The sequence below is a fragment of the Cupressus sempervirens genome, chromosome 2 (genome assembly GCF_028749045.1).
Source record: "Cupressus sempervirens isolate cs-2001-9-10 chromosome 2, ASM2874904v1, whole genome shotgun sequence".
NCBI lineage: Eukaryota > Viridiplantae > Streptophyta > Pinopsida > Cupressales > Cupressaceae > Cupressus > Cupressus sempervirens.
Window position 1 is genome coordinate 84948794 of NC_143119.1, and position 17445 is coordinate 84966238.

General features: G+C 34.2%; 1 protein-coding gene across 3 annotated transcripts in view; it reads left to right on the forward strand.

The window, feature by feature from the left end:
- The first annotated feature begins 291 nt into the window (after nt 1-291).
- LOC149571156 (Transducin/WD40 repeat-like superfamily protein) overlaps nt 292-17445 on the forward strand; it is a 100294-nt gene continuing 83140 nt past the window's right edge. For 2 of the 3 annotated variants that reach the window (XM_089812725.1, XM_089812727.1), the window contains exons 1-4: nt 292-443; nt 570-618; nt 1584-1712; nt 5566-5650. In XM_089812725.1, coding sequence (XP_089668851.1) covers nt 616-618; nt 1584-1712; nt 5566-5650 — 217 coding nt within the window. In that variant the 5' untranslated portion in view covers nt 292-443; nt 570-615. Of the gene's footprint in view, nt 444-569; nt 619-1298; nt 1318-1583; nt 1713-5565; nt 5651-17445 lie in introns of those variants that run through there. The other variant, XM_089812726.1, reaches the window with a different exon arrangement.

Sequence of the window (17445 nt, forward strand, 5' to 3'; positions counted from 1 at the left end):
AATGATTTTTAATAATTTTTCTTTTAAATTTGAATTAGATAAATTAACATGAAAATAGTTAAATAACAAGTATATAATTAAAAGAATAAATATTCAATTATTTAAATTAAAAATATAATTTTATTTGTAATTTTCGGGTCTAATTCTATTCGCTGAATTTGTCAACCGTCTTTTGACCCGCGACGGTCGGACGTGAAAACCCTATGAAATATTTGAAAACTCGATGATGGAAACCAATTTTCTACGAAAGGAAAAAACCAACGCATATATATAAAATCCTGGAAGGGTTCCGGGGTTTCGAACTCTCTTCGTTTGGGTGCCAGGTCTTTTGCATAATTTGCAAAGAAAAACACAGATTTGAACTTCTGTCGCTTACACCATCAATTTTACTGATATTTTCTCCCTTGTAACTTCTGTTTCAACTCACATTACTTTTAACAACGGTAATTTTACATTTCATTGTTTTGGCTGTACATCTTGCGGACAAAAAATGCTCGGCCATTTCGGTTGTACTTTAAACTCTGCTGATGGATGTTGTTTTCGTTGTCTTAATGGAATCCCATTTGAAGGGTTCATGCGCTGTTTGGGGGGCTCCAGAGCAAGGCTCTTTAACACATGGTAAGTGTATTTTTTTAATAGAATCATACGATGTTTTAATTTGTTAAAATGCGAGGTTAGAATCGTCGTTTTTAATTTTAATTTTTTTTGAAGTCAATTGTTGGAAAACGATATGGTTTACGAAAGCTTGAAGTCTTTATTTAATTTGATGTTTTCTTGAACTCAGTCTTGAGTTTAGATTGTCTGAACATGTATGTTTGCTCACGCATTTCAGCATCGAGGGAATGAAGCTTCTCCTTTGGGAAATAGCTGAAACCTATGTGTTTTGATAAAGTTATTTAGATTTTGTTCACGCAGTCCTATATTAAACATGTTCATTGCAATGTGATTTGGCCACTGGGTTAATTTTGTCCAATTTAGTTCATAGTTGAATTTTTTTCCATAATAACACAGTTGGATTTCTGCCCGACGGTGCAAACTTACACAAATATCGGCTTATAGGAAGTATATATAGCGGCGTTATTCAATTCTGTGATCATGCAAATATTGAATGTCATGGTGGTTTACATGCTTTGTTATATCAATGGTAAGAAAAATGCAAAGAATAGGATATAGCAGGACATTATTGCATGGGTTGTAGGAAAATAGAAGAGAATATAACAAGGAGCTATGATAAAATAGTACAGGTCATGATTTGTCAAGTGGTGCCAGAGTGATTTTAAGAGCCCTCATAGCAGCGATGGCCAAGTTCAAAGCCCAGTAGAGCTTCCACGCCCTTAGCTCTACGATTATGTTGTGACAGAGGTGCATTAGGGCAAAGAAAGTTCAGTATCCTGTTTAGGTGACACATACAGGGGTTTAGTTAGTGAAATTAAAGAAGCATAGGTTGTGTTTTATCATGGTGATTTTTCAGCTAAGGAGGATATAATAGAAATTCTAAGAATCATGGAAAAGTCTAATTGAGAATATTCACGAAATTATTGTTTTTTCACAGTACTTATATGGTTTACTTAAATGAGATGCAGGCTGGGAATAAAATGACATCACATTTTCAAGTCGCAACTCTTGTTGCATCACCATGCTATCCAAATTCAGTTCTATGGTCAGAGGAGAATCTATTGGCTATAGCTACTGGTCGTCTGGTCACCATACTGGTAAATGCGAAGCTTGATATTTATTTAAATTTTAAATTTTGTATTGTGTTTTTCACGTTCTTGTTTTATATTTAGCTGATCTTCCATAGTCATATTCTGTTTCTATGCTACGTTCCACAGAGTTTCCCAGATTGGGATAGCAGGGGCTAAGTATGGACATGTCTTAGTCATCATAATTATGAATGAGATCCGTTAAAATTATATGCCTTTTTCTTCATTCACATTGGAGGAGATATAGATACAATTGATTTCTTTTGCACCATTCTCAGCAATCTAATTTTTATTTCAAGCCTTAGTGAAATTGAAATTATAGCTTTATAATTGTGTTTAATAATGATTATTAAGAAAAAGTGATTGCATTGAAGACTCTTGATGATTTCACTGCTGGACTTAAGTTTATCTTTAGAGTAGATACTTGACATTTTCAGCCCATCATTATTGTGTATGATTGTAAGTTTACCTTAGAGTAGATACTTGACATTTTCAGCCCATCATTATTGTGTATGATTGTAAGTTTACCTTAGAGTAGATCCTTGACATTTTCAGCCCATCATCATTGTGTATGATCGTTTTATCTTTTGGTTCTAGTATTAAGTGTCTGAGAACAATGCTTGGCCACCTAAACAATAAGACCACATAAACATTAACTGTTGGTTTATTTAGTCACTGATAGGATTATTTGCGGCTGTGCCAGATTTTTTTTCAAACAAGCCATCTCATAGTCATACAACATTCACTGATGTAGGTTGCACTTTCTAAAGAACGGTCAAAGCTGATAAACAAGCTACAAAGCTAGAACATTGAAATCCTGTTCAAGAAAAGGAAAGCTAATATGGTTGTAGATGCTTTGTCTGATGAAGGTCGTTCAGCTTTAGTTCCATTGTAATTAACAATTCTACCTAGTTTTTTAATGTTCTCCAAGATTACACATTGACTATCTTATAGTTAAACTTTGCCAGAGATATTTTGATGACTGACTGCAAGGACCAAAAACAACATCATCTTCTTCAAGGACTCTGTCAACTGTTAGATTCATTCTTCTTTCATTGACAACTATTTGGAGCTTAGGAACATTGTGCCATTTTCAAGGCAATTAGGGTTTTGAGAAAATTGCAAGAACACCCCTTCAGTTTATAGTCCTAGTTGAAGTCTGATATGGATAAGTTTATTGGAAAACGTTATTCTATTGATGTAATGAGTTGGAAAGTTGATTTCAGCACACCTGTTTGTGATTTGCTGACCTACACCACTCTGAGCATATCAGGATTGGACTTCAGCGGCAAACAAACTCCTTGTGAGATTTGGCAAATTTACAAGCAGGTAAACATTGCGAAGTGCATGTCATCTTGCTTGGTTTTACGTGCACAAGAAGTCAAAGGCATGATGCCAATGGAGTATGCTTGTTTAGTGTAGGCTAGCCGCATGACACTTCATCTTTTAGGACAAAATACAGTTGAAGCAGTAGAATGATTGGGTGTATCAATCATTCTTGGAACTGACTTTCCATTCAATAGATTGAAGATTCTATATCTGAGATGCTAGTCCACACAATCTCTGTTGTGTTGGACATGTTACAAACTCTATCATTTGTACTGCTTTCTCAGCACTGAGCAATCCATCTTGGGATCCTGCCCACATGAATACACAGTTTTGGCTTTCAAGTCTAACATGTGTATGCAGCTGTATAACATTGGGTTCAAAATGAATAATAGCTATATTTGCTATCCTCCATCCTTTTTGAACATGTAATGATGCATCCTAGTTCGTTGTTGTATTTTATTGCATGATCAACATAAATTGTAGACTAATTGTATATGTGCATCTATTAATTAGTTTGCAAAATGGTTGTTGTGCAAACTCTTGGGCTCAACAGAAATCAGTGATATTTGAATAATTCTATGCACAGTCTTGTATGCTGCCAATAAGATCACTTAAAATTCTTTTTTTCGTCCTAATATGATTTCTTGTTCACTTTGTCACAAAGAAGATATAGAACTTAGTTATGTTCTGAATGTCTAGAAGAGCATTGACAATAGGCCAAGATGTTTACCAATGCAAAGAAAACCATTTACAAAGAAGTGCAGAAGTATAGCCAAGAAGCTTTGGGAGGAAAAAGAGCAGCATTTTTTTTTAACATTTTTGGGACTCGATCCTCCACGTGAATCCAACAAGATCATATACCACTTTCAATTCATCATTCTAGCATTAAATCTCATTTGGGCTACAATTCAATCTTGACTGCCCAATGTTCGAAGGTGAAATTAATTCCAAGACATTGGATGATTGACACATAAATTTGGAGATGTATTAGACTGTCAATAAGCACACATGTGCTGCAAATATTACCTCAACAACCTTAAAGATGTTCAAGCAAATGCCTTATTCGTGGAATTGTTATATTGTGAAGAAAAAAAGTGAATTTGATAACTATTCCAACATGGTCCAAGTTTACTAAGCGGAATGTCTTACAACAATTCTACTAGTTGAAACGTAAGTATCTGTGGAAACATATACAAACAAGCTCAAACATATACAAACAAGCTCTATGACTTCTAGCAGCTTTTATTCTTTACAAAATACGCCTCTGTGAAGTTTTGTAGTACACAAATAATTTGTACCACTACATCAAAATTACTATGACTTTTTGCATTATGCGATGTTGGAGCATGCCTATCGGCATGGCATCAAGATTGGGGAACAATACAATATGAATAGAAAGGATAAGACTTGTTTGGTTCTTTGTATGATAGAAAACTTCAAGGCAATGGTCAAAAATCACTATGTAACAATCTTGTAGTAGACTGTCTTTGGCTAAACCATAGGTGAATGCTTAATTGAAAGCTCTTGCTTGAGGAAAGACAAAGTGGTTGGAGATTGAAAAATGCCAGCTTGACAACAAAATTTATTTTCTATGCTCCAAGGGGGTGTGTCCCCTGTGAAATTCCACCTGACCCAGGGACAGTATGGGGACCTAGGGACAGGAATTTGCTGTCTCCAAAGGCATCCCATTTTTGGCAAATAGGGTACTGTCCCAAAATGCCACTTTGAGAGCAGCAGAGTCCTGGCTGTCCCCTGTGGTTCAAGCCATTTTTGTATCACCAGTTTTTTTGGATAGATAAAGGATTGCCAGTTAAAAAAAAAGGATTTTTAAGTTTAAAAAAAGGTTCGCTGGCCCACAAGGGCACTCAAACCACATTTAACAATACCAAAACCTAATCTAAGCATAAAATAACCAAAAAGAAGAAAAATAAATTCATTTTCACATTTGGAAAGGAAAAGAGCAGAAAGAGGAGCAACTGTTCAAGGAGTGAACTATAGTTGAAAGTGAGGGTATGACATCAAATCTACATGATTTAGACTTTTAGACCTACCATCTACTGATTATGGACAATTTTATTGTGATTTTCTGTGTTTACTGTTTAGTATTGGAGTTATAGTATTTTGTAATACCCCCTTTTTCCGGGACTGTAGAGAATTAATAGGCGAACTCATTTTTTATATTAATATTGATTTATTGAGGACTTAATGCAAAATTACTCAAGTTCACTTAATATTATAAAAAAGGGGTCATGTGTAATGAATGTTCTGTTTAATTTTAAAAAAAAATTTCTTCTTAAAAAAATGGTGTACATGGGCTGCTAGTGTTTTTTGATCTGTTCTCATAAGAGATGAGACCTCAATTTTATATCCTCTGTTAAAATGAAATTTCTTCAAGTTATATACATTATACATTGTTGAAAGCATGTTTACAATTACTAGTGCTATCTAAGGATAACCTACCTTGTCACTGTATGCAATTTCTAATTTTGTATGTAATTTCCATTCTGTGACACTGGATGTATGGTCTTTGCAGAATCCATCTCAATTGGATGGACCTCGAGGCTTGATAACAATCCCCTCAAGTCACCCATTTGACATTGGACTGGTTGATAGGGAAGGTATGTCCTAAAAAATTCACTTCTCTATTTCCCATTTTATGGTTTGTCTGCATCTTGCAGTCTTTTTGGATTTGAGCTAACAGTGCTTTTGGTCACCAATAATAAATTCTATGCAAACAAAAAGAATGTTATACGATAGAATAATTTCCAACTAAACAAAAACTCTGTATCACTTTTCTGGTGAATAGGAATCTAGCGTCATTGTTCTGTTTTAAGTTATATGTATACAGAGTACAGTTTGTGGTATATGCCTTATATGCCTTTTCCAAACCTTGTGGGATATTTGTTGAAAAAAATGGTATAAATACATCCTACATATGATATATTCAAAGACATTCTGCAGCACATTAGTATAGATTAATTGATCTGAACATCATCCGGTGCTTTTTGGTTCCCATTTGTCAGCTCTGGATTTTATCACTTGTTGAATGTCTACTTAAGTAATTTCTGAGTCTTAATTTTGAAACAAATTAGACAATGGTAATAGCTAGTTTATTACTGAGGAAGGAATACAATTTATAGGCAATTTCATTGTAATAAGTTTTTAAACGAAACAAACAACAACTGAAAGCAGAAATAGAAACATTCAATCTAAACTAAATTGACTGAATCTAAGCCAATAAAATACAATATTGACCATTCATATATAAGTAGATATTATTCTAACACCCTCTTATTGCCAACTAGACTAAATTATCCCCTGAATCTGATGAACTTACCAAGCTGAGAGACTTGGTGAGAATATCTACAGTCTGATCCTTAATTGACATACTGCAACTGAATTGATCTGGTTTCTTCCAGCTTGTGGATGTAAAGACAGTGAAACACAACATGCTGGGTACGGTCATGGAAGATTATATTTTGGTTTACTTGACCACCCCTTGATTGTCCATGTACAAGGGATGACTTTCTTTGACATTTGCATGTCATAAAGCATCATATGAAGCCAAATTGTCTCACAAAGCTGCCTTAACTGTTCCCTGATGTTATGCTCCAGTCGAAGGTCCATGTGACTGCACCTGTACCCAAACTGAAATATGCGGAGGTGCAGTTGAAAGATTATGCGCACATTCATAAAAAAGGAACTAGCATTATGACATAGGACAACGGCACGGGGATAATGGAGTCAGCCTAGTGCTATGGTGGATACTGCAAATATGTCTATTTCCCTTAGCAAGGTTGTTTCATTCTCAAATGTGGATGTGTTTCTTGTATTGCAATTTAAAGATTGTACTTTCACTTATGCCTCACCCATAACCAAACTCTATTGAATGGCTCAATGTGGGATCTGAGAACTGTTGTTTAGTATTTTTAAATCCTTTTCAATTCTTTCATAATACAATGCTTTTTGACATTGCTTCACTAGACATATTTGATCTTTTAGATAGGAAACTGTATCTTTACCACTCAAATGCAATTTTTGAAAAACTCCAAGAGATGTCGTCATAGATGTTAGTGATAGAGATATTGCTTATTTGAGGTCATATCAAAGTAATCACTGTTTAGTGCCAACATATGTAGGAGCTATTTGTTCTAGTAACAAGTTTGTGCTTTTGATGGTGAGAGCTGAACATGGGAATGCCTTAGTGCATCAAAGGATACAACAGTTTCCCCAGCAGCAAAAGGGTCCTTAAAGTTGAATTGCAAGTTGGAAGAATACAAGGATATCTTTCAACTACCAAAGTGAGCACCTCTATGCTGCTATGAAATTGCTCAAATTCATATGAGCAAAACACTTCTCATCATTAATATTTATCTTTTTTCTGTCTAAGTTTCTACATGCTATGGTCAATCGATGTTCTTGTAGTTGTATTAAGCAAAGGAGATGAAAACTCCTTATAAAGATTTACAAAGACGATGTTTCTAAAAGAAACAATTGTGAACTAAAGATAGAAATAGAAACTACTAAATAAACTAAAGATTGACTAAGATGACCATTAAAGAATCAATAGAATATTCTAATACCCTTCCTTAATGGTCATTGTCTAACTGTTGTCTTTTAGTCACAAAATCTACAAAACATTTTGTTGCTGCTGAGACCCTCCCTGGATCTACAAAATGTTAATGGCCAAAAGCCAAAATTCGCCCGTACAAGAATAGAGAAGGGTGCCACCTTCTTTTGAATGCTTTGCAATAAGAGACAAGAGCCTTCCACTGACTTTGCTATGGAGATGAGTTTTCCACTAACCCTCTCAGAATCAGCAAAACATCTGACTAGAAATCATCACAAAATATCCAACCTGGTGTTGGATAATGAAGCTGCTCTTCCCTGGAGACAAAGACAAACACTAAGAACAACTTGCATGATGTTGAGGAAGAATCGACAAACCCTCCAAACTTTGCAGATGAGCATGATGCCCTAAAACAAACTGCAAAAGCCACGATTATTGAGGAGAAAAATCAACAAAAACCAAACACAATTTTTGAGTTGAAAATTTGATCAAAACTCAACATGATTTTGAGGTGAAAAATCAGTCAAAACAAGACAATACAAAGCTTCGTTTTTGAGGAAAAATGGTAAAAACCAACAAATACTTTTTGAGGAAAAAATTATAAACCCATGAAGGAATCCCACGCAACTTTGCGAATTACAAAAACAGAATTTTTTAAGGGAAAGATTATAGAAACTCACATTTTTTAAGGGAAAGATTATAGAAACTCACATTTTTTAAGGGAGAATTATGAAAACATTAGAATTTTCTAAGGGCGGCAAAACACGAGACTTCGCATGGTAAACCAACACAAGCAACAAACATGCAACCCTAAAAAATCAAAGACTTTTGCTGCAACCAATAAATCGCATGATCAAAACCCTTAATCAGGTTTGCGATTTCTAGCAAAAATCCTCCAAGGCGAATTGCAAAAGTTTCTTAAAATACCTTAATGATTTTTATTTCTAAAAATCGAAAAGCAAATTTCTGGAAAAAAATCCAGATCAAAAGAGGCTCAAAATTTCCTTAAACAAAATCCGCAAAATTTTATGAAATCTCATTGACCTGCTCTGATACCATGTTATGGTAAATCGCTGTTGCTGTAGTTGTATTAAACAAAGGAGATGAAAGCTTTTTATAAAGATTTGCCAAGGCGATTTTTCTAAAAGAAACAATTGTGAACTAAAGATAGAAATAGAAACTACTAAATAAACTAAAGCCTGACTGAGATGACCATTAAAGAAACATTAGAATATTCTAATACTACAAGAGCCTCAAATTCCTTAAATTTACTAAAATAGTAAGTTTTATGTTTGAGGAAATATATCTATGTTTTTTTGGAGAGATCATCTTTATATGAAACATGAAACAAAGGTTTTCCAGCTTATGGAATGGGAAGCTTCCGAACACGACTATGCATTAAATCCAACTGACTCTTGTAATTATTGTGAGAAATGTTATCCGATTTTGTTTGACCATATACACAATATTCATAAGAATTTTGTTTAGCCATACACACAATTTTCATAAGGATCAAAATCTAAGGAGTGATAAAAAAAATCTCTGTTAAACCATTAGTGTGTAACATGCTGGAATCCCTTTCTGTCCAATTTTTGCCATCCTCTCATGCTAAAGCATTGTCTTCTCCATAGGCAACATACATGTTCAAACCTCAAGAGCAATAGAGCTATTATGTCCATCATTGGCCCTGCTTGTCTCAAGCTTGAGCAGTGGTTTCCTACAGAACGTCATTGCTCCTCAAATCATCTTGCTAATTTCTTTGCTTGTGTCACTTATTTTGCTTACAAATATTATATTTATAGCCATACTTAGGATATGCAACTGCCAAAACCCCAAGGAATTTCTGAATCCTTCCAATTATAAACAACACCTTGCCTTTTTTTGACTTACAATCTTATATGATGAGTTGGCTACCAAGAAGATATCACCTCTCCATTATAACTTTCATATTCACAAAACCACTCATCCTCAGGATAAATGAATGAAAGCACCGAAAACCAACGATAAATGAGGATGTGTGTACTTGAAGATGTCATATGTACATCCCTTGTTTCTTTAGGTGAGGTGTATGCTTATTTGGAAGGGGCAATGTTAGTTTTCTTACTTCTGCCAACAAATTTAAATCTGTATTGCTTCTTACAATGCCAAGTTTTCTTGTAGCTTCAACATTTTGTCATTGGTCATCTTGGTGATTTAGATTCACTTAAAAACATCTATTGTTTGTTCCCTAGACAGTTTCTTTCTTTCTTTCTTTCTTTCGTTATATTATCCAGATATGTTTGTCTCATCTATTTTGATAGCAGGGTTGGAACTAGCTATTATGTTCATAATTTATATGATGGTACTACTAATGACCATAGCAAGTTGACCATAACAAGTTTGTCCTATGAATTTGGCAAAATATGCAACAATATAATACAACAACAATATGATGCATGCATCTTCTTCATTCCTTCTAACATCAATTGTGGTTAATTGACTTATCACTATGTTGAATGAGTTCAATTGCTTTTTCATAGCATCCTAACACACCTGAAACTAGGGCAAAATAAATAATAATTGTAACCTGGGCGCTTATTAAGTGCAAGGCTGACCCAGAAAAGTGATGAATAAGGGGAGGGCCAACCAGATTAAGGGCTGAGCAAGGTTTCATAAGTGACTAAATGAGGGAGGCCAACCCAGTAATCTAAACACCTGAGATTTCTTAAAACAGACAAATAAGACAGCACCAAGGTTAGAACAAATGACACTGTTCATTATATCCGACTTAATAAATAAGCATTTGTGAGGCAGTGATTTCCTAGAACAAGAAATAATTAAAAACAAATTAAGTTTAAGCCAATGGTCTAGAGGAAAAGTAGTTACTCTTTCTAAGGGGTAGAAATATTGGAGAGACATGATCTCTCCCTGATATTGTGGGTATACAAGGAAGGAGAGATTCATTGAGTAATAAATAATAATTACAAAAGCAGATCATCCATCATCAATTTGGAAATAAATAATTATTCTCAAAAGGAAACAATGAAAAGTATTGAACAAGAAGCATTCCAATATAGAAAGGAAAGGAACTTAAGATGGAATATTTATACATCAAAGCATTACCCACAGTGATTACTATTCAACCAGGCTCCAAAGCAACAGTCCTATACTCTTTTTAGATCAGTTCTTTGTAACATTCTATAATCTTACAATAGTTTTGTGGTATATATTGAGCTTATGCACTTTTGACAATATTATCTCTCATGTATGTGCATTCATATAATGAAATGTAAAGTGCATATGCCTCATAATGGAACTGTTTGAAATCCATCTTGTATGAAGGATCATTGGTGTAAGTGGGGAGTAATAAGATGTTTACCTATTAGGCCCTAGGGATGACCATATTATGTGGCCTTTGTGCCAAGAGGGCTCTAATACATATTTGCTCTTAGGCATATATAGAGCAATCAAGGAATCCCCTTTATATTCTTCTCGTTGACTCTACAATGATGGCTCTTTTCTTTAATGGGATGAGGCATATATAGGGAAAGCAAGCACAAGCAACTCACTAAGTAGGCTGCCCCGGTGGATGCTCATGTTGACTGTCCACAAGGGCAAAGGGTTCTCTATTACCTATTTTTTCTTGGGCTTAGTGTGGATATTGCTTCAAGCGGACCTATCATGTTTCTTTCTCCAGACTCTAATGTGTTCTTAATCCTTGCACACCGTAAATATCTGCCTTCTCTCATAGGTCTTAATCCTCACTCACCTTCAAAATTCGTCCAAGTGTGCAAGTCCTAGAGTTATAGAAGAGAAACATGGCATAGTGTGAGGGTCAAATCATAAGGAGAAATATATATATATATGTTCAAAAAATAAGAAAAACATACATAATTGTAAACCTAAATCATTTCATAGTATGAATCTATGATGCTTGATGAGTGATCAATGTTAAATGTTAAAGAAAAACATTATCATTATGATTCAAAAGAAAATCATCACATCAAATTAGTGAATTACAAAATGAAAATTCAAAATACACTTAATAGTTCATTAATGTTTGAAACTTGATTCAATATCCGTGAACCATGAAAGTACTCATCAATCATTAAATGAATTATCAAGAAATGCGGATCATTGGAGTCTTGAGTAGCTGCAAGTAATAGATCATCACCATCATCGAAACCAAAACCGATTTGACTAGCACCCTTTGGTGTTGTGTCATCTTCATCATCATCCACATCAAGTAAAGTGGCTCTAGCCAGATCTTGACTAGTCATATCCATGTCAGCAAACTCCGGTGCCACATCCCAAAGTTTTTCTGCCCCCTTCTTTTATTTTGGATCCCTACATGCTAGGAGGCACAAGTTGTTGTGAACAACAGGGTATTTTTTAGAAAAAATTGGCTAATAATTTAGTTCTTAAAAATATTTAAAATCGCCACATTTTTATAAAATTTAGTATTTAAAATATTTAAATAATGTGAGATTCGCCAATTAAATAATAAAAATTATATTATTTTTCAAAATACTGTAAGATTCGACAATATTTTTATATCTTTTTTTGGAGGTGGGTTGCTACAAGTTTACCTTGGTGAACAAACACCAAGTCTTTTGCCTTTTTGAACCCAATTGTTTACTCTTCATTGAGTGGATAATGGAGTATGCACTCCAATTCTGCTCAGTGACAAAAGAACTCACAACTGAGAGAGAAAACAAACAAAATAAAAAATGAAAAATACAAGATAAATTCAAGAGCCTTAAGCGTTAAATTCTATATTGTAAGTGGCCAAAAAAGGAAGAAAAACACTTCAAATTAAAAAACTTACTTGTGATAGGGTTTTAATTGCAAGAGGCTGGAGGTACATATAATCTTGCCCTTGAAGGTACAACCATGTAATACCATTCATTTTGCTTTGGTCATTCATAGTAATAAGGTCTGCGTTTTTTGTGAGATGAATTATCGAAAATTTGTCCTAACATTTGTCCCCACCTTTGGATCATTTTACATATTATTAAATGCCCTCTTATACCCACTAGCAACCTCAACATCTCTATATGGTGCCAGTCTACTTGGAATAGAAAGTACCTCTTGGCTAAATACTTGGAGGATAGAGCATAAGCTAGGAGATGCAAAGCTGCCGTCTTGTTCCAGCGGTGAAGAACAATTACTGCCACGTTTTTGCATGAGGTGTCATTAGAATCATTTGCTCTCCTTTGTATGACTAGGGATATCAAATGATGTTCTTGTAAGTTATGTTAATACAAATTTAGATATCTCTCAACAAATAAGGATAGTGTAGTGAAATATAACTTACCAATTTTACTTACTCCAACATGGTGTTCATGGCATCATAATTATCCCTCAAGCATGGTTTATCAGTGTCGGCAAACCAAAGCGTAGACATTATAGGCTTGGTAAATTCTAATAAGTAATTCACACGAGGCCACCAATCATCATCCAATATCATTGTCTTCACCTTTTGGGCTCTTGCTGTATTGGACTTCTTCCAAATACCCCATTGGTTGCTAATAACCATTTGTGACAATGCATCCTTTACCCTCACAAGTCGTCTAAGGACAATAATGTGTGATGCAAAGCGGGTTTCAGCCACCTAAAAACATGTCAATAGTAGCACAAATTGTTATGTAAAAAATGACATAAAATGGTAAATTATTAATGAAACTCAATAAATTAAATTTTATAATTTACCTTCAATAATTCCATTTTGAAGAAAGTTTTTAGAATTGCTTGTGACATATTGTGGTTTGTCATAAACTTTTGAATCTCCTCACTCTCGTATATTTTCTTTACCCAATCTATTTGGGTGCCAAATGCTTGCATCACTAAATTGAGGGAATGGACAATGCACAGTGTCTAAAAGATGTAATCATAATTAGCCTCTACAAAGCACTTGCAATTTGTCGCATTGTTTGTAACTACTTAGACAACATTATCACTACCTACCACCTCTATGAAATTAATGAGAATCTGGGAAATAAACTTTGCATCTTTTACTTCCCTCTCACAATCAACACGTGTTTGAACCTAAGAATCTCTTATTGGTTTTAGTTGGTACTCTACATTTTTCCTTATTATGCAATAAGGTGCTGCACAACTTCTCATATCTAGGGCCTTGGTAACCAAAATGTGCATTATTTATTGCTTACACCACTTAACTCCAATAAGGTGATCTCACTAAGTTGAATGATGTTCCAATCGTATAGAGGCGACATCTAATTTTTTCATCAACAATATCTTTCAACTCATTTAGAATGCCTTATCTAATGGGTCTCTCTTGTGTGTGGTGATTTGTGGTTCTACTTCATCATTGTCCCTAGAAGGCATAGGCAAGTTGGGATGTCTAGAGGCTTGGTGAGTGGGTGGTGTCAATGTTCTTTGTTTTTCAGCATAAGCATCTTGTTTCCCTTTTGTAATTGATTTTTCAGGATTTTCTTTTTCTTTTACAAATGCCACTATTTGCCTAGGCGGCAACTCTTTCTTATTTGACCCTTGACACATTAATAGGTCTACACTCACGGCCCAAAAAATGATGTTTGACTTGGGAGCAGGAGCTTCAATATTGTACATTGCAAAAATTACATTAACAAATAAACCCCCCACCTCTAACGCATTGAGAAATTCTTGTAGTGTATCTCCAAAAAGGAGATCCATTATCAATTTTAAATTTTTGAGATCCCTCCCCACCCACTGAGCTTTGACCACTCATTCTTGCAATCTATAACAAAAATGAGAAAAAAACATACTTTGAAACTCCTACAAAAACCTTCTTTTTTGAAACTTTTTAAAAACTTGAAACAATCTATGAAAAGAACTAAATAATATGGTTGAAATGCATACTTTCAATGTTAGGAATTTAACTTAGAAATTAATGATAAATAGCAAAAGAAAGAGCCAAAACTGAAATAATAAACACTAGAAATACTTTGGGAAAACCCTTCTAGAATGAAGGGAAAAACCTAGCCACACAACAAAATATCCTTTTATTGATCATAAAATGTTCAAGTGTTCAATGTCCTTTGCTTGATTTGATATATAATACGATAGGAGAGACTCTCCACATTACAACCAAAGGTCTCTTGAGTTTCAAAAATATGACTTCGTATTTCCATGCTTCAATGCATGTTGTATGACACGTCTTAATATTTAATATTGCATATTATCATAAATGTCCATTTCAGCTAATGGTGACTATTATGATATTAACGCCTAGAGATAAAGATCTCTATCACAAATACAATCTCCAACACTCCCTCTTGGTGAGAGAATAATTTACTCATTGTTAATAATCATGGAATCACTCAACATCATAGGCCAATAACAATTACTTATAATCATAGAATCGCTCAACATGATACATGGAAATATTCATTCATAACTAATGATCATGGATCACTCAACATGAAAACCAATAAAAATCACATTCAAATTTCATCATGGACTCACTCAACATGATACTATCATGGAATCTCTTAACATGACAAACTTGCAAAAATCACAATCAACTTTCATCACAGACCCACTCAACGTGATGTTGTCATGTAATCTATCAACATGACAAGTTAGTAAGATTTACAACCAACATTTTATCATGGACTCTCTCAACTTGATACAATCATGGATTCTCTCAATATGATTTCCAACTCCCATTACAAAATCTCTCAATGTGATGACGTCATGGGCTCTCTCTACATGATGTTTACTATGAATCTCTCATGACTAAATGAGTTATCAAGTTGTCCTTACAATTTGAATAATTTTACATAAATAAGAACTCATAATTAGCAAGAAAAGAAATCACAACCGAGACTCGTTTCCAACAACAGTATTATCACAGAGAAAGGAACTCATTAACAACATGCATAAGAATGATTGAAATACTTTCAAAATAAAAACTCCCTCTCAGTTGGGATGGCTTTGGCTGACATAATAGGATGCACAATAAGATAGTTGATATAACCTCCCTGTGAGGTTGAACATCTTCTTCTGAATCACAAGCTCCCTTTGAATGCAAAAAACATCTCCCCATGATTTTAAGGAACATTCGCATGTTCATTAATCCTTGTTGCTTGCTGCAATCAAGAGATATTAATCTAAAAAAATATCAATTCTAGAAGCATAAAATTCATGATCTATTATTAAAGAAAATGAAAGACTTTTTTGGAAGACTTAGCAATTAAGGAAGCCTCATCCTTCTTTTGCAAGGGTTTCTTGCCAATGGTCCCAGAAGAATACAATAGTGCAACTATGTTTGATTGCTTGAATCTAACCATAGGTAAATCCTTTTGAAGTCCTACGATTAACACACTAGGAAAAAAATAAAAATGATAGAGATGCTTGCTTTAGGCATACTTAGATCATAGGATCCTATAATTACCACGAGCGAACCCAAATCCTTTACTTTGTACCAAAGCACCGAGATTGTAATTATGAGTACGATAATAGATAGTTTCTACTATCTTTTTTTATTATCTAATGGTTATCTATAGTAATCTTCTATAAATATTAGAATGTTTCTAATATTTAGTTTTAGTTTTCTAGAATAGAATGTTTCTATTCTTTAGTTAGCTGCAGATAAATGTTAGTTTTCTCTTAGCTAGAAGAGAATGTTTCTATTCTTTACGAATGTTTCTTAACGAAACGTCGTTCGGCCTTTTGAATAAATTTATCTCTTGATCACTATTATTAATAACTAGCATATTTTTTCCAATTACTTCGTAATATGGTATTAGAGCCAATACTCTAATTTTTTTTTGGAAATAATTATAACTTCTTGGTTGAAATTATCTTCCTTTTATTTTCGAAATTATGTACATGCATATTTGCTTCCAGCTCTCTCTAGAATTTGACTAGGCTTTCTGTTTTGAGAGATCTGATTTTACCGCTTTCTAGTTCGATTATGCAATCTATTTTTGTCCACAGATCCGTCTATTTTTTCTCCACATTTCCGCCATTTTTGTGGTTTTTTTGCATCAGGGCCATTTTTGTTTAAAACCCTAATTTTCTGTATTGGATCAATAAACAATTTATAAATTCTTGGTATGTTTTTTGAGATCTCAACTGGGTTGCCATCTATTTTCTGGGTGCCTCGATTTTCAAGCCAACGGCATTCTTTTTGGGTTTTTCGAGCTCTCTTTTCGTCTCCCTCCACATTTTATGGGTCTCTACTTTTTGAGGGTTGCATGTACTTGCATGTTGTTTGCATGTGTTGCTTTACCATGCAATGTCTCATATTTTGCATCACTTAAAAATTCTGGCGGGTTTGTAATATTTTTCTTTAAACATTATCTGTTGGGTTTTACCATTTTCCTAAAAAATGAAGCTTTCTATTGTCAGGTTTTGATTAATTTTTCACCTCAAAAATATGGCTTTTTGTGGTTTGTTTGGAGAATTATGCTCATCCTAAGTATCATCAACAGTCTTCTTAGCAGACATCCTTTGCTCTAGATTTAGAAGGCTTCTGAAAGAAAAACATTCAATGCAACTATTGCCACAAGTTTGGTCACATGAAGGTTGAATGTCGGAAGCGCTTAGCTGCCCTATTGAAGCAATCTGGTTTGCAACCCACAACGAACAGTGCGGAGCCCCTTGAGTAGACAAAATCTGCCTTTTAGGCTTTCTAACAGCTTTGTGCTCTAGATAGATTAACCATTACAGGAGGGCATTACGATAACAGATAATTTCTATTATCTTTGTTTAGTATCTATTGGTTATCTATTGTAATCTTCTGTAAATATTAGAATGTTTCTAATATTTAGTTTTTTGTTTCTAGAATAGAATGTTTCTATTCTTAAGTTAGTTGCAGATAACTTTTAGTTTTCTCTTAGCTAGAATATAATGTTT